The sequence below is a fragment of the Camelus ferus genome, chromosome 12 (assembly GCF_009834535.1).
Source record: "Camelus ferus isolate YT-003-E chromosome 12, BCGSAC_Cfer_1.0, whole genome shotgun sequence".
NCBI classification, from domain to species: domain Eukaryota; kingdom Metazoa; phylum Chordata; class Mammalia; order Artiodactyla; family Camelidae; genus Camelus; species Camelus ferus.
In genome coordinates, this window is record NC_045707.1 from 9,084,974 (window position 1) to 9,102,171 (window position 17,198).

At 49.8% G+C, this 17,198-nt stretch overlaps 2 protein-coding genes and 1 long non-coding RNA gene across 4 annotated transcripts in view; 1 reads left to right on the plus strand and 2 right to left on the minus strand.

Moving 5' to 3' along the window:
- SMC1B (structural maintenance of chromosomes 1B) overlaps positions 1 to 3,255 on the minus strand; it is a 71,755-nt gene extending 68,500 nt beyond the window's left edge. For both annotated transcript variants that reach the window (XM_032492423.1, XM_006176656.3), the window contains exon 1: positions 3,102 to 3,255. In XM_032492423.1, coding sequence (XP_032348314.1) covers positions 3,102 to 3,210 — 109 coding nt within the window. In that variant the 5' untranslated portion in view covers positions 3,211 to 3,255. The remainder of the gene's footprint in view (positions 1 to 3,101) is intronic.
- Positions 3,256 to 3,372: 117 nt separating this feature from the next.
- Positions 3,373 to 15,186, plus strand: RIBC2 (RIB43A domain with coiled-coils 2). Its single transcript, XM_032492435.1, has 7 exons — positions 3,373 to 3,633; positions 4,440 to 4,521; positions 6,310 to 6,654; positions 7,710 to 7,828; positions 10,013 to 10,240; positions 13,696 to 13,862; positions 15,003 to 15,186. Exons 1-7 carry the CDS (start codon positions 3,520 to 3,522, stop codon positions 15,079 to 15,081), a joined length of 1,134 nt encoding a protein of 377 aa, XP_032348326.1. The 5' UTR covers positions 3,373 to 3,519; the 3' UTR covers positions 15,082 to 15,186.
- Positions 11,218 to 15,705, minus strand: LOC106728659. Its single transcript, XR_004324379.1, has 3 exons — positions 15,592 to 15,705; positions 15,378 to 15,506; positions 11,218 to 11,954 (listed from the first exon to the last, which is right to left on the minus strand). It is a non-coding gene; the product is annotated as an uncharacterized LOC106728659 (long non-coding RNA).
- Between the last annotated feature and the right edge of the window lie 1,493 nt (positions 15,706 to 17,198).

Here is a 17,198-nt window from a genome sequence, read left to right on the forward strand (position 1 = left end):
AGCTCAATAGTGACCTAGATAAGTGTCATTTCAATAAAGTTTGGGGCTGAGAACTGAATCAAAGGGGTTGAGAAGAGAATGGAACTATAGACAATTGTTTCAAAGAGTTTCACTGTACTGATTTAAAAAAGAAATGGGGCAACAGCCTGAAAAGACAGTGAGGTTCAAGGGAGTTTCCCCCAAGCATTTCATTATAAAAATTTCAAACATACAAGTTGAAAGAATTTCATAGTATACCTCCACATATTTACCACTAAATTCTATAATTAACATTGTACTACGCTTGCTTTTCACACATCCATCTACCCTCAATGTCCTGTATGTATGTATTTATGCCAATGAAAATTATCCAATAAGGGAGAAACATACAATTCAAAAGAGAAAGATGATCATTACAAAAGCAAAGAACTGAGGAAGGAACAGGATCCAAAGCACAAGTGGAGAGGATGGCCTTAGATAGTCAAGCACCCTTGTGGTAGTTCCCTGCTAAAAATCCTTCAAAGTCTAACTTTTTCCCCCAGAAAGTTAAATACAAATTCTTCACTCTGGCAAGGATTTATTCAATAGGATTCCGTATTTCCCACGGCTTCCCTACCTACGCACTATATTCTGGCTAATTTGGACTATTACCTATCCCACAAATAGACTTTCACAAAACCCTAGAAAAATACTTTTTACAGTATGAGCCCAGCTCAAATGCCAACTCCTCTAGAAAACCTTTCCTAAGCTTCACCTATTCCTGTCCATAACTCCCCAAATCAGGTGTTGTATTTTCCTTGTTTAAAGTTTCACGTGTTACTTGGCTTTCTATTTCAGTTAGTGCGTCATTTTCTTACACTCCTTACACCTTCAGGTCAGGAGCTGTCAATCTACACATCTTTTGCTACTTCTAACACTATATATAATATATACATATATACGTACATATATATATATACACACACACGTATATATATGACAGCTATTTGCTGCATTTGAGTTGAAAACATAAGGTTAAGATTAAAATGAAAATCTTATGCTACCCATAAAAAGCCCAAAATTAGATTTTACTAAAAACAAGCAAATGAGAACATGTCAAGTTTTGGCAGGTGGTGACAACAGAGAACTATCACAAATAGTAAAACTAACTAAATTAAAGTATAACAGGAAACGAGCATAACAGGGAATTACCAATTGGTTTAACAAAAGTCTATCTGAATATGCCAATAATTCTGTAAAATTAAAAAAATGATCTACTAACGTGTTCAAACGAACATAAATGGAATATCACCCATTAAATCAGTCATAAACAAGTACTATATTGAGTTTTGGCCTTCATATAGCAAAAAGAATATGAACACCTTAGGCAAAATTCAGTAATAAGTAAGCCAGTAATTTCTATTGTGGCAAGATGGCATTGTAGACCGTGCTGAAGTAATCCATGACAGGCTTTATGTGGTACCAAGAACAGGCTCTAGGTTACCAGTGATTCTCAAGAGGGGAGCTGAGCTTCCTGGGCATGTGGATCTAGAGGGGCAAGAGGAATTTGTAAAGGCATTTTCACAATAACCTTAAGATATGTGTTAATCACATTATGTATGTTTAAACTAAGGAAAGAAATAAGATTATTCTGAAACTTGTTTGGCACTAGTTTAAACAAGTTAAAAACACCGTTTTAACAGGATCTTGAATGGTTCAAGTGGACTGAAGTTTAAGACTCTGTGCAAATACTCATTCTCAGGATGGCACTGTTGGGAGTTGCAAAAGGTCACTGAGCCACCCTTCACATAATCACCAGTTAAAAGGTGAGAATCAACTGGTGGTGGCCCCAGTAAATGAGTGGTAGGGTAAGAATGCAGGAGTCATTAAAGTAATTACCTTTTCGAGGTTTCTTTGATAACAACAGAAAGTAAAAATGAGGAAATATAGTACACAGAAGAGGCAAGAAAATCTTCAAATATGTGACTATTTCTAAGTTCAGGTATTCTTTTCACATGTACTGAGTGCAAAAGAAAACATTAAACAGCAGCTGTTTTTTATAGGGCAACAGAAATTTCACTACAGTTCCACAATAATTATTTCCAGATATGGTGTGCCAGGAAAACACATATTTAAGTGTCTTCTTTGTGTCTGTGAAATAAATTAATTTACTGAGGCAACAGTTATCTTTCAGCTCAAATAAGGTTTCTGAGGTAAGAAAGGAAATCTGGGATGAGAGCACCAAAGGGAGACTCCAGATTTAGGGGAAATTAAAAAAAAAAAAGAACACTCTTTTTAGGTCCTACATCACCTGCTTGGGTAACATAACCCCACTGGTTCCCGTCACAGAGTCATGGGGAGCCTGGCCAGGCCCTAACTCTAATTCAGGCTCTGCCACTTCCTGGGGAAACTTGGAAAGTCATTTGGCCCCTCTGAACCTCAGTTTCCTCCACTGTAAAATGGGGACAACACCCATTTGTGAGGGTTAAGCAAAAAAGGCGCTGCCAGGAACTTGGTAAAAGCTCAGTAAACACGGTCATTATCACAATATTCCTGGGAAGGTTCCTTGGATCCCAATGGTTGTTCGGGCTCCTTGGATCCCAATGGTTGTTCAGGCTCCTTGGAACCACTTACTTCCTCCAGATCTCGCTCCCACTTCACCTCCTTGGATGAGAGACCGAAGGGAATGGAGAGGAGAGGACAGGTGACCAGGGAGGAGGAGCGAGGGTGTATGTGGGAGTGGGGGGGGTGCAGGGCCGGGGTCTGGCCTGTGGTGGGGCCTTAGGGTGGGGGCGGGGGGCAGTGGGCGAGGGTCGGCCCGAGCAGGGGAGGTGGGTGGTGTCTGAGGGCTGGGGCAGAGAGCGAGGGTCGGCTCCCTGCCACCTCCAACCCCCTGGGCCGAGTTCGAGGGTCGGCTCCCTGCCACCTCCAACCCCCCTGGGCCGAGTCACAGGGTCACCTCTAGCCCCATCCTCCCACCCCCGTCCCGGAGGCGGAGGGTGCGGGCCGGGCCGGGGGGTTTGCCGAGGCCGGCAGGGCAGCAGCCGCCCGAGTCCAGGCCGCGAGGCCACCCTGCGGGGCCCCTCAGGCAAGATGGGCCCGGACGGCCAGGGCGGGCGGAGGCGGTCTGGGTCCCAAGTTACCGGAGCCGTTGGGGCCGATGATACAGGTGAACCTCTTGAAGGGGCCTATGACCTGGCGACCCCGCCAAGACTTGAAATTCTCCACAAACAGCAGCTCCAAACGACCCATGGCGGCGTCCTCCGAGGCTCAGGGGCGTCCTCACACGCCGTTGGGAAAAGCGCGGGAAGGGCCTCGTGCCGTCTCGCGAGAGGAAGCGAGAACACGGGCGAACGTGGCGTTGTTTCTTAGCAACCGGAGTTGTTTACGTTTCCGAGGAAACCGAGAGGTGGGGAAAGCCTCCGGGAGCTGACTCGGATCCCACCGGCCCGACCTCTTAGGGCAGCGTCGCTTGGATTGAGCTTGTTCTATTTTTATTGCCTTTCATTTTTATCTCTCATTTTAAAAAACCCTCTTAGAATTTCTTGGTGATTCCCAGTCATGGAGGTAGTGCAACCCAAGGACCTGGAGAAGTACTATGGCCTGGCCAAAAGGAGTCATGCGGAGCTGTGCAGACAGAAACGAATCTTCAATGCCAGGAACAGGATCATTGGGGTGAGACCCTCCGTCCGAAAGGGGAAGGGGCCAGGAGGGGTTGTGGAGGAGAGGTGCGGGGTGAGAGAGGCGGGCGGCAGGAGGCTAGAGGAACACTTGGAATGAAACTTTTGATTCAGGCACAGCTGCAAACAGGTCCAGACCTGGCCGGGAAGAATAGTTCCATGTATTGACTTTGCTGAGGATAAGAAGATCTTAACAGACCGAATAATGCCCCCCTCCCCCATCACTTGCCAGACTGGCAAATTTAGTCCTGCAGCAGGGAGGGAGCTTGTCTGGAGTTAGTGACCAAACAGAAACTAGAACGCGATTCTCCTCTCTCTAAGCCAGATTTTCTACATTGCCAGGAGTTCCCTCCAATCCATTCATGTGACAAATGCCAGCGGAGTTTCTATTTTGTGGCAAGCCTGAGCTGGGCCCAAGAGATGAGGCAATCCTTGACCTTGCGGAGTTCATAGCCCAGTGGGGAAGGCAGGCATTAAAATAGTCACATTAGAATGCACTGGAGTCAGTGCTGCGAGGGAGGGCAGCACAGGGTGCCAGGGAGCACCAAGGGGCTGGGAGAGGAAATCAGAGAGGGCTTCCCAGAGGAGGTGATGCCTAAGTAGTGTTCTGAGGATGAGGATGTATTGACTAAGAAAAGGAGAAGGAAGCTCTGGGAAAAGTTAAGACAGGCTGAAGAACCAACTATAAGGAAAGCATCCAGGTATATGAAAAAATCTGGTTTACAGTGGGGCAAGGCTACGAAGACAAGTAGGATTGTTATTAACTGAATAAAATTATTTGGCTCTAATTCTCTTTCCCAGGGTGACACAGAAGCCTGGGATGCTCAGGTTTGTGACCAGAAGATAAAAGAAGCTACTGAAAAAGCTAGACAGGAAACCTTTGGTGAGTATTCCCTGAATAGCCATCTAGTAGTTCAGGGCTGTGTACCTTTAGACTCCAGTCCCCATTTCCTCACGTATATAGAAATGTCACTTTTACTCCCTTCCTCCCTTTAAAATTTCACAATTTCTTGTGCTCAATTAACTTAATGCACTGATTCCTCCTCACTTAAAACAAAAATAGCTATTGAATTCTATGTGGGCTGTAGGAAATTTATTTTGAGGATAAATGTAAGTTTTTCTCTGTTTTCTTAAAAAACCTGGGTATGAAAAACCTTAGACACACACATATTCTCTGCCAGAAATTTCAAGACCTTCTACTGGGGACAGCTGTTTACACAGACAACATACACTCCTGAGCTCACACTCATGAGCTGACTCAGAACCAGATATGGTTCAGATAATAGTGTTCTGGCTCTTAGATCAAATTCTCAAATAGAATCCACTTTCCTTCATCATGTTCAACAATTTCTCTTAAAGCAGTTAAGGATTATTTTAATGGAAAAAAAGCAAGATACAAAATTGTATATACAATGGGTTATCAATTAAGTTTAAATATATGTTAATATACATATGTTTAAAAATATGCAAAAATATGCTTAGAAAAAGACCAAAAGGAAATACATCAAAATGTTAGCTGTGGTAAAGTTGAAGTGATGGGAGTTGAAGTGATGGCATGATGGGTAAAGTTCATTTCCTTCTTTATACTGTTTCCTATTTTCTAAACCTTTTACCATTTAGAATTTTAGCTTAAAAGGAATTCAAACTTACTGAAATGATGGAACAGACATGTACGTACCCACCACCAGATTAGATGCTAATATTTTGGCAAATTGGTTTTAGATATCTTATTTTAAGGATACTTTTTGAGAATTAAATGTTGCACCAACGTAGTTAAAGCTCTCGCCCACCTTACCATTTTCCTCTTCTTCCCTCCTTGGAGCTGTGATCATTCTTGTGCATGTGTTTTAACTTTATTATTTATGTATGTATATCTGTGACGATATAAAGTTTTTGTGTATGTGTTTTAAATTTTTGCATAAATGGTGTTCTACTGAATGTATCCTTTTGCAACATTAAAAAAAATTCAACAGTCTACTCTTGGAATTAATCAGTAATCTACATACAGAATATTCATTTAAATTCCTTTAATGATATTTTGTTATATGAATTTTAACCACAATTACTTTATCTATCCCCTATTGGTGGCTGACTTAGATTTTTTTCCAGTTTTTTTTTTTTTAAATTGCTAACAATGTTAGTGACTCCTCTGCATCATGTCCCTGCTGCACATGTCCCTGGTGTACCTAGAAGTGGAGCTGGCAGGTCACAGGATGTGCATGTTCTCATTTTTATGGGATACTGGCAAACTGCTTTCTAAAGTTACCAGTGTACCAAGTGACACTCCCACAAGCAGGGAAGAAGAAATCCATCTCCCCACATCTTTGCTAATACGCGATATTGTTAGTATTAGATTTGCCAATCCATTGAACGTTCCCCATCTTGTAAGGTTGACGATATGTTTTTCACAAATGTATTGATCATTCAGGTTTCTTTTTAGTGATTTGCCTTTTCCTATCCTTTGTCCTCTTTTTGTCTAGGTTGCTTGGCTTTTTTAAAAGTTAATTTATGAGGTGCTTTTTGTATATTCAGGGTACTAATTCTTTAATGGTTGTGTTACCTTTTTGGAGGGTTGTATCACTTTTAGAATGACTAAAAAAAATTTTTTAAGTGGACTCGAATTAATTTTTTCCACTGAATCGTAAGCTTATGGATATGCTGTCTCTTCTAGCTGCTGAAATGAGGCAAAATGACAAGATCAAGTGCATATTAGAAAACCGGGAAAGGAGAGATAGGAAAAATCTCTGTAAAGCTATCAGTGACTTCCAACAGAGCTTCCAGAAGCCAGAAAGTCGCCGTGAATTTGACCTCTCTGACCCCCTCGCCCTTAAGAAAGATCTTCCAGCCTGGCAGTCAGATCTCCATGCTCGGAATACAATATCAGGGATGCAGAAATTCATGGGAGAGGATTTAAACTCCCACGAGAGGAAGAAATTCCAACAGGAACAAAACAGAGAATGGTCCTTGCAACAGCAAAGGGAATGGAAGATTGCCCAGGCCGACCAAAAATGCGCAGGTAATGGAACAAAAAAAAAGACAAAATGGGTCTCAATACTTTCTACAACAAATCAACCCCCCCACCACCATTTTTTCCCCTTGTTTCATTTTGTCTCTTAAGTCCTACTAATGTGCTGCTTTGGCCGTGAGGGCCGAAGGAGGCCTCAGGAGCCTTTGCTCCAGGGTTTGAGCATCCCCAGTGACATGACCGCTCCGCGGGGACACTCTCTGAGCTTGTGCCCCAGTTGGGTGCTGGAGCGCCGGGTAACGCAGAGCTGGTTCTGGCCCTCAGAGTGCCCACAGTCTGCTGGGAAGACAATGGGAAAGACATAGGGCCAGACTAAGTCGGTTCATATCCAGTAAAACACTCTGATCATCCCGCAAACCTGACCGACCACCTGCATCAGTGGGTGCCTCGCTCTTCTGGCTGTCCAGGCCCAAACCCAAGTCAGCACGGCTCCTCCCTCCCTCTCCGATGCCGCCTGCAGTCCAGCAGCAAGTCATCTCAAATCCCAGCCCCCTCCGCCACTGCCGCTCTGGACTAAGCGGCCAACATCTCCCAGCTGGACCCCTGCTGTAGCCTCTGACTGGCTTCTGCTTCTTCCCTTGTCCTGTTTACCGTCTCTTCTCAACCCAGCAGCCAGAATGACCCTGTTAAAAGTTAAGCTGGGTCCTTTGCTCAAAACCTTGCAATAGCTTCTCATTTCACTCAGTAAAAACCAAACTTATTTCAAGGACCAAGAAGGCCTTCCCAGTCTGACCTTGTCTCCTACTGGGCTGCCCACTAAACCTCTCTCCCCCGTGCCCTCTACCACGACAGACATCACTAATCCAGAGCAGACTTTACCAGTGCACGGTGGTAACTGCTGACACTCGGTGCCAGGCTCTGATCTAAGAGCTTTACTTAAATGAACTCGTCTGAGTCTGCCAAGAACCTTCCGACTGCATCCCGGTTCTTTGGATGGGGGCGTGGTGAGAAGCCAACGCGTGAACACGTCCAGCGGGGTGCGCTGCGCATCTGGGCAGGTGCGCTGGGCCTCGTGCAGAGTTTGATTGCTTTGTGCTTCCTTTCAGAGGACCTCTACATGAAGACAAGGCTGCAGTTTGACGAAACTGCCAAGCATTTACAGACTCTGGAAAGCACCACAAGAAAGGCGGTTTGTGTCGCTGTGAAAGAATTCAACAAGAGCCAGGTATGCCCCGGGCTCTGTCTGAGGGGGAGGACAGGCACACAGCCACCTCCCCGGGGCGCCCCATTCACTGGATCACATCACAAACCCCAACAGGGCCCCGCTGGGGGCTCCCTAGTTACAGAGATGGATAAGCCCCAGCCCCTGCTCCTCAGCTCTGAATCGGGGCCTGAAACCTGACAAAACCAGCCACGTGACCTGGGGAAGTCAGGTCACCTTTCTAAATAAACCTCAGGTTCTTCTGTGATAGGAGGACAGTGATATCTGCCTGGATGGGTACCACCTAGCGCTGCTGACCAAACACCTGGTCTTGTTTTCAGTTCTCTGCCACCTCTGAGAGTTCCTCCAAGACCAGGTCCACAGGCACTCATCAGGGGAGAAACTGTTATGATGATGATTTGTGCAAACTTTGGGGCATCCCCTGACAGCTCCCTCCTCTCTAAACTCTGCCCGTCTTCCTCACAAACACTCCTTTCTCCACCCATCCCAAACTGAAGTTGTTTCAAGTTCTTTATTCCTTTTGGAAATGGGACCCCCTCCCTTCCAGGTTTCCTTTTCAAATGTAATTATATTTCCTGGCTGGGGAAGGGGCTTGGCCTGGATTCGCTGATTAGATTAGCTGGTTGACCAGAGCTGTGGTCTGCAGAGTTGAGTAAGAGAATCCACTGGGGAGCAGGAGGAAGATGTTAGAACCCTGCTTCCTATTTATTTTTAACCTCGTCATTTAAAATTCCCATGTGTGTGAGTATGTGGGTGCCATGAGGTACATGCTGTTTTTATGGTCTAAGAGGACCACACTGTGAACTAAATATATTGGAAACACAAGCTCAAAAATGTTCTACTGATGGGGGTATGGAATCAACAGTCCTGGAGTGTTTGGGCCAGACACCAGAGAGAATGTTGGTTTTCAATAGCAGGGGAGAGGAACAAGGAAGACCAACTACCACAGATGGGGCGGGCTGGGGGGAACAAAGGGCAGACGGAGGCCCCTGGAATCCCCCCCCCCCCCCCCCCCCGCCCCCCGTCACCAACCAGTAGCCACGGGAGGTCTGAGAGACCAGCTGGCCCCACCCTTCATTCTGCAGAGGCGGCCCTCACAGAGGAGGTCAGGCCCTTCTCTGTCACCTTGGAGAAGCCACTCTAAGTGCCTCAGTTTTATCATCTGGAGAATGGGAATAGAGATGACACCTACCTAAATGAGCCTGAATGAGAAACACCTCCCAAATCTCGGTGGCTTGAAACACACAGTTGTTGTTCATCACCCTATCAGAAGGGCATGAGTAACCCAATTTCATTGATAAAAGAAACAGGCTCAGAGTAGGGAACTGACTTCTTTAGGGACAGCTGAGTACTAATCTGATTTGCTTTGGAAGACTCAAATACTGCACTTCCAAATACTGCAAGTCCAGTATTGGAATCTGGGCCTGTCCAGCTGCAAAGCACGTGCTTCTGTGACACAGTTGAGGTGGCCCCCTTGTGAGCACCTGCTGCGTGTGGGCACCTGGCGAAGCACCCTGTCTGTTCAGTACTAAAGAGAACTGGTAACATTGAGAAATGTCTCTTGATCCATCTCTTGACTTCACAGAGAAATAACTACAGCCCAGAGAGGGGAGGTGACTTCCTCCAGGCCACATAGCCAGGGTCCGTTCCCTCTACCCATAAACCTCCTGTGAACAGGGGTTTGGCCAAGGATTTATTTTTCCCCTGGGTCAAGGCTGGGGGGCAGCAGAAACATGGAGGCGACAATGCTTTTTCCCCTTTTAGAAGACACCACTGCTATGAATCACTTGTTTGGCTGTTGTTCGTGGCCCACCACTGTCTGAGGGTGACTAGGGCCACAGGGAGGGGCACAGAGCCCTGTCTTGGTGAGGCCAAGCTGAGGGGATGGCAGCCTAATGGGGGGATTGCGGGGAGGCAGCTCCCTGCTTTGCAAATCGCTGCAAACCAAACCTGCAGCTCTTATGCACACAACCAACAGGCAGGGATTCCCTGAGCCCAGCCCACTCAGCACCACCCAGGCAGCTGGGGGTCCAAGGGTCTCCCCACAGCCATGCCTGACAAGTCTACCACCCCGGGGCCGTGTAGCACATTCTTCCTTCAAGGGCCCCCAGTGAGACTTGCCAGCCTGTGCCTTAATCCCACTGGGGGTTGCCCGGAGTGTCTTCTTTAATGTCTTCCCCTGTGCAGGCCTTGGAGTCAGTGGAAAAGAAAATTCAAGAGAAAAAACAAGAACAAGAGGACAATCTGGCCGAGATCTCCAGCCTGCTGCGAGGGGACCTGCTCTCGGAGAACCCGCAGCAGGCTGCCAGCTCCTTCGGGCCCCATCGCGTGGTCCCTGACCGCTGGAAGGGCATGACGCAGGAGCAGCTGGAGCAGATCCGCCTGATTCAGAAACAGCAAGTCCAGGAGAAGCTGGTACCTGCCCTTCCCCTCCTCTCAGAGCCCACAGATGCAGCTCTGGGCTACCTGCCGCCTGCCTCGGGCATCTGTCTAGTTATAGCCGCAGTCACACCCAGCCTAGAAGCTGCCCTCAAGACATTTATGTTCCAGTAGGGGGAGGACAAGACCCCAATAATCCCGTATGTGCTGAGTGCTGGGGAGGGGAGTAGGCCAGGGGAGGAAGGCCATCAGGGGACTGAGAAGTGGCTTTGGAACAAAGACATGAAGGAGGGGAGGGAGGGAGCTGTGTGCATGTCTGGGGAAAGGACGACCAGGGACCAGGGCGAGTGAACTGCAAGGGCAGAGGCCCTGAGGTGGGACCACCTGCCTTTTCAGAGCAGAGAGGAATCCGGTCGCTGAAGTGGAGGGAGGGGAGGGGGCAGGATGAGGTCCAAGAGGTGGAGGATCGAAGGCCTGGCAGGCCACTGGGGAAGACTTGGCCTCTTTTGTGATGAAATGGGGAGCTCTGGAGGGTTTTGAGCAGAGGAGTGACAGGATCTCACTTGCATTTAACAGAATCCGTCTCACTGCTGTGTCAAGGGTAGACCTAGCAGGGTAAGAGGGAAGAAGAGAGATCACTGAAGAGGCTGTTGCCATGGTCAAGGTCAGAGATGGTGCTGGCTGGGGCCAAGGCACTGGCAGCAGAGGTGCTGAGAAGTGGTCGGATTCTGGATTTATTTGGAAGGTAGAGAGGACAGGATTGGTTGAAGGGTTCAGCGTGGCACACAGGAGACAGGGGACTTAGGGGTTACTCTCGGCCTTCTGGCCTAAGCAATGAGAGAATGGAGTTTGCATTTACAGGGATGGGAAGATGGTGGGAGGAGCAAGTCCAGGAGGGAGGTTGATGGGGGAATGGAAATCACAAGTACAATTTTGGATATGTTGTGTGCAATATTCTTTAGACATCTACATCTCTTAGGATTCCACTGAAAACCCCAAATGACACCATCTTAAATAAAACAAAACTTTATTTCTTGCATGTAGACTAAATCCTTAGAAAACAGAGCTGGTGTGGTAGCTCCATGGTCATCTAAAGTTCTGCCATCCTCAGCACCTGGCTCCCACCTCTTAATGCAGAATGGCTGCTTGAGCTCCAGTCATCACATGCATATTCCAGCCAGCAGGAAGAAGGAAGAGGGAAGAACACCAGGGACACTTCCCAGAAGTTTCACAAGACATTTCCACTTATATTTCATTGGACAACTTAGTCACTAGGCTGTCCTTAACTGTAAAGAAGGCTGGGACATATAGTGTGTATTCCAGGCACTGAAGTGCTGGTGATTATTTAGGAAGAAGGGAAAATGGCTACTGGTGGACAAATTATATTTTCTGACACAGCTCCCAAGTAAAGCCCAGCAGGCAGCTGAATGTATAGTCTGGAGCTCAGAACAGAATCTGGGCTGGAGACAGAACACATGAGTCGTCACTGCACTGAGGGTATTTAAAAGCTGCGAACCCGGGGAATCACGGGGATCATGAGGCGAGTGAGTGGAGACAGAGGAGCAGGGCAGGAGGCTGGAAAAGCTGTTGGAATGAGGGTGTGGAGAGCGCAGAAGAGACAGGTCAGCGGGGTGGCGAATGGGACTCGAAGGCGAGACTTGAGAGGGTAGCGCTCTCGATGGTGACAAGGTGAGGGCAGAGGTCCTCCGAGCAGGGTCTCTGGACCACAGCATCAGCCTCGCCTAGGAACCTGAGAGAAAGCAGATTGTCAGACCCCACCCCAGACCTACTGAGCCAGAAACACTGAGGTGGGGCCCATAGTCTGTGGCCTAGCAGTGCCCCACCCCAAGGGGTTCTGACACCCGCTGGAGTTGGAGGACCACTGGCAGCACATGCCCCAGGGGTGACAGCTGACAGGCTGGAAGGAGGTCTTGACAGAGGAGACAGAACTGCTGAGAAGCAGAGAAAGGAAAGGGTCATCTCTGGGTGTGTTGACATCACTCAGTATCACGGCAGGGGAGAGATTTGGAGAAGTTCTCAGACCTGCAAAGGATGGGTGGGGCTGCTCCGGGGTCAGCAGGTGACCACCACGCCAGTGTGATGCATGGTCAGTGTGAGTTTCCAAGCAGGCAGGCCTGGAGGGAGGGGTTGAGGCGGGTGGGAGAATGGCCTGGACCAGGAAGGAAGGAAGGAGCAGGTGGGGCAGCTCATCTGCCCGCTCACCTCCAGGCCCGGAGGCGCTAACTGTGTTGGGGGGAACATTCTGTTCGTGAGAGTGGAGGGCAGCGTGGGGTGAGGCGGGGCAGCAGCCCAGTGGGAAGAGCCTGCCCTTCACGCCGGCCACCCAGCCTGACTGCTTGGCCAGGAAGGTCAGCCACCTGTCCCGAAAGCGGCATTTATGCCTGCATTTCAATCTTTATAGAAAATTAAGAAGACAGAAAAGCACAAAGGGGCAAAAAACAAAAACAAAAACAAAAACCCACTCCACTCAGCACTCTCCCATCTTCGGTGCCCTTTCCTCCCGCCTCCTCTTCTGCGCACTTATATAATTTGGAAAGTTGAGACCGTGCTAAGAGCAGTCCTTTCAGTCTGGGGCGAGTGTGCCCCCATATCATTCCCTATTCTTGCCAAGAGCCTCCTGGGTCACAACCCAGGACACCTGTAAGTAGCCTCATTTTACAGGTGAGGAAACTGAGCTTCTGAGGGGCCAAGTGACTTGCCTGTCACCACCTGCATTTTGGTCCCTGCGTGGGTGGCTGGGGCCTCTGCCAACCCATCTGCTCCTGGTGGCCAACTCACCCAGGCCCCAGGGGCCATCGGACACTCTACCCCGCTCATCTGATGGAGGAGGCTCTGCCCTAAAACCCGCGGGTAGGAAGGAGGCTCGTCCTCGGGCCCGGCCCCCTGCTTCCCTTCCTTTCGCCGCTAGGAGGGTGAGCTGATAAAGCCGTTCACACTCAGCACAGCTGATAAAACCCACGTTTTGGGGGGTGACTCTCTGCATTGATCCCGTTTCCTCTCCTAGGGCTCAGTGGTTTTATAGAGGGGCCTGGAAGGCAGCGAGGAATGAGCTGAGATGCAGAAATTCACCTCCGAGATCATGAGCCCAGGGTGGGGCTGCACATTCTAGAAGTGACCAGGGGATCTGAGTGTCCCGCCAGGGGGCGCACCTGCCCACTGGTAGCATCCCAGATGTGGGGGACCTGACACCTGTGGGCCCTGCATACCGGGAGCGGCTGGGAGCGCTGTTAGAACTGAGACTCTGCTGTCCCTTCAGGCCTCAGAGGGCCGGCCAACACCTCCCAAGTTAAGGAAGCAGCTGGGCCACCCAGGATGATGCCAGCTGGGGGAGGGGGTCCTCTTCTGATTTCCTGCCCCTCTCTGAACCTCAGTTTCTTCATCTGTAAAATGGAAGGCCAGCTCCCATAGACCATCCCCTGGAGCCCTTCTACTGGGGACAGGCAGGAGTGAGCCACCTCTCCCCTCTCCAGAGGCTCCAGGAAGAAGAGCGCCAGCGAGACATGGACTGGGACCAGCGGAGGTTTCAGAGGGCTCGCGCCACCTTGCTGTTGGAGCGCCAGCGGCAGCGCCAGCAGCGTGACCTGCGCAGAGCCCTGGACTGCAGCAACCTCAGCCTGGCCAAGGAGCAGCTCCTGCAGTGAGTGCTGGGCAGGGAAGGTGGGGGCACAGTTGGGAGGGGAGGCAGAGGGGGCTGGGACCAGGTTAGAGTCAAAGAGGGGCAGGTGGGAATTGGGGGCACCAGAGAGAGGATCAGGCTTGTGGGGGGCACTGGCTGTGCAGGGCCCAGAGTGCAGGCACTGTCTTTGCCTGGACCCCTGGCTCACCCTTCCTAAATCTTTCCCATCCAAAGGCCTAGGACGTATATTTCACCAGCGGCCCTGTAGCAGTTGTGGTTGGGGCTTGGGCACAACCTCCTGGTAAAGAGGAGGGGAGGAAGGGCTCAGAGCTAAGAAGCCAGAAATTAAGTGCTGGAAAACCACTAGTCCCCAAACAGACCAGGGACTGAGATTCCACTGTGCCCTGATCCTGGAAAGACCCCTCCCTGGATGGCTCTCACCTGGGCACTGGCAACCCACAGTGGGCTTGGACTTGGGTGCTGCTGATGGGGTGCATGGAGGGTAGCGGGAGCCCCAGGGGAGGGCACTGAGTGAACCTGGGGGAGTCAGGAGGCTTCCTGGGGGGAGGCTGCGTGGCTCAGATGTGTGGGAGGACAGCGCCAGCCACCCACTGCAGGGAGGGTTCTCCAGGCAGAGGGAGGGGCTCCTGGGCTGCCAAGAACAAGCCTGGAGTCTCTTCTTCATTACAGACAGGTCCTAGAAGTAGTTCAGAGTTCCAGCTACAGAAAATGTCAAATGCAGATCAGCAGGTGAACTTGCCACTAAAAACTGGGTTATTTATTTACTTGTTTATCTATCTATGCATCAAGTTCTGTTGAACTCAGAGGGGACCTGCCGGCATGTTCTCCAATCAGATGTCTGTCTATCGATGGGTGGGTCGGTCCATCACTGGGGGCCTAAAAGGAGCATTAAGAGATAATTTCACTGAAATCGAGTGGGATGAGCAAATATGTTTACAATCATGGAATTCTAAGATATCCCCACATTTCGATGGCACAGCTCCCTGGACTAACTGGTCCGCGGTGATGAAATGCCACCTTCTTCCCCCTGAGCCCATCAAGCCGGAATGCATTCTGTACCCTGGGGATAACACACTGATAGAAAGCAGGCCAGGAAGTCAGGCGTTCGCTGATTTCTCTTTCCCCTTGTTTCATTATCAGGAGAAAATACATGAAGGATGTCTGTACAAATCATCCCACTGAAGATTATTTCACACAATTTAATACAAGCAGTCGTTAATGAAAAAAAATCACCTTCCTTCTCTCTGACTAGTTTACGTATTAAGTGCGGCAACCTTGAAGAGTCACTGTTAAAAAAAAACAACCACCACTCTTTGGTCCAGAAGTACCCTTCAACTTAATTTTTCCACTGTAGACAAAGCTTGATTAAAACTCTCCCTGTATTTCTATGAGGAGTATTAGTGCCCGTTCGACTCAGCTCAAGGTGCTGCCTCTAGAGGAGCTCTGGGATACAGGGACGAAAGCCGGGTATCACTTCGGTCCTCTCAGCAGGCAGGCGTGGGTATTATTACTCACGTTCTCCAGGTGAAGAGCCTGAGTTATAGACACATTAAGTGATCTGCCCAAGGTCACGCTGACGGGAAGGGGTGGGCCTGGGGCTGAACCAGAGACACCGGCGCTCAAGCACTTCTCTCTCCTGGCTCCCTGTAACGAGACCCAAAACAAGAGTGGCCCAAAAAGCAGAAGTTGATTTCCTCCTCTTGTGCACGTCCAAGCTGAGCAGGGCTACCTCGTTGCTCTGCCATCTCGCCTCCGGTAGGTCCAGGAATGCAGCGCCGCTCCACCACCGAGTCCCACTCGGCGCCGCAGGGAGGAGAGAACGGGAAGGACGCTGGTGGGGGGTGGGGCGCGCAGCTTCAAGGCTCAGGAAGCGCACGTTTCACCGCTGCTCACAGCCTATTGGCCAGAATTGCGTCACGTGACCACGCCTAGCTGCTCCGGAGGCTGGGAATCCGAGCTAACCACGTGGCGCGCAATAATTCTATAACGGTACACACTGCGGGACGACTAGCAGTCGGCCACAGCCCTGAACGGTGACTTGGAATTTGCCAGGGGTGGCGTGAAGGGAGGCATTTACGCGGGCCGGGGGCGGGGGGAGTAGGCGGGGAGGGTGTCAGGCAGTAATAGGGTCTTAGCTCCCAGGCCCAGGATGACTGCATCCCGCCCAGGTACCTCCACCTTCTCCACGTAGGTTTCTTGAAGGGCCGTATACATCGGGCCGGGGACAAGGGGCATGCTCTTGGTGGCACTTTATCATCCATCGAGATGGAGCTAGATGCATCGATGCAAAATGCCTAGCTCGCCTTCCCTCTCTGTCTAAACGCAACCCTTGTTGTCCCCTCACTCAAAACCCTTCCCTGACTGATGTTTAACCGAAGCCTGAGGATTGGCAGGGTTCTCCCAGGGGGATCAGTGAGAGCTGGACACTTTTAGGGAAGCTGTTTGGGGGTATATAGTTTCCTGGGGCTGCCATAACACAATACCACAAACCGGGAGCTTCAACAAGAGAAATTTGCAGTTCCTCACAGTTCTGGAGGCCAGAAGTCCAAGATCAAGGTGTCGGCAGGGCTGGCTCCTAGAGAGGGCTCTGAGTGGGGAATCTGTTCCTGGCGTCTTCTGGCTTTTGGGGTTTGCTGGTGATTTTTGGCGTTCGTTGGGTCTTTAGCTGTATCACCCCCATCTCTGCCCTCATCTTCACGTGGCGTTCTCATGCTGTGTGTGTCTGTGTCCAAGTTATCCCTGTTTACAAGGACACTCGTCATATTCGATTGGGACCCACCATAATGACTTTGAACTAATTACATCTACAATGGCCTTATTTCCAAATAAAGTCACATTCTGAGGTACTGGAGATTAGGATTCCAGTTTACCTTTTGGGTTGGGGGGACAGAATTCAACCTATAATGGGGAATGCAGAGGGGTACCTGGCCCCTTTGCTGCTCGGGGTAATCCCATTAAGAATGTTGTTGCCCAGACTGAGCGAGCCACACTTGGGGGAGGGTACTGGCTGAGAGACAGCCCAAAGATTGTTAGTCCTCCCGTGTGTGGGCAGGGAGATAAAGTGAGTAATGGAGGTGCTGTCAGTCCATTCAGTGCATGCCGAGTGCTCTTCAGGTCCTAGATGCTATGCTGGGCTCTGGGCTCGGCTCTCTCACAGTCCAGTGGGAGACCGAGGTGTAGGTCCTTGCAAAAGAGAGGCAGAATCATCCACGGGGCTGATGGGCAGAGGCTAGGAAGGAGACAGCGCCAGGAGGCTGCTGCAGCCGCCAGTAATACCGTTAAATGCCTGGAATCGTGCGCCCAATGTGGGGAGGCTGGCTTTAACCCTGAATTTCG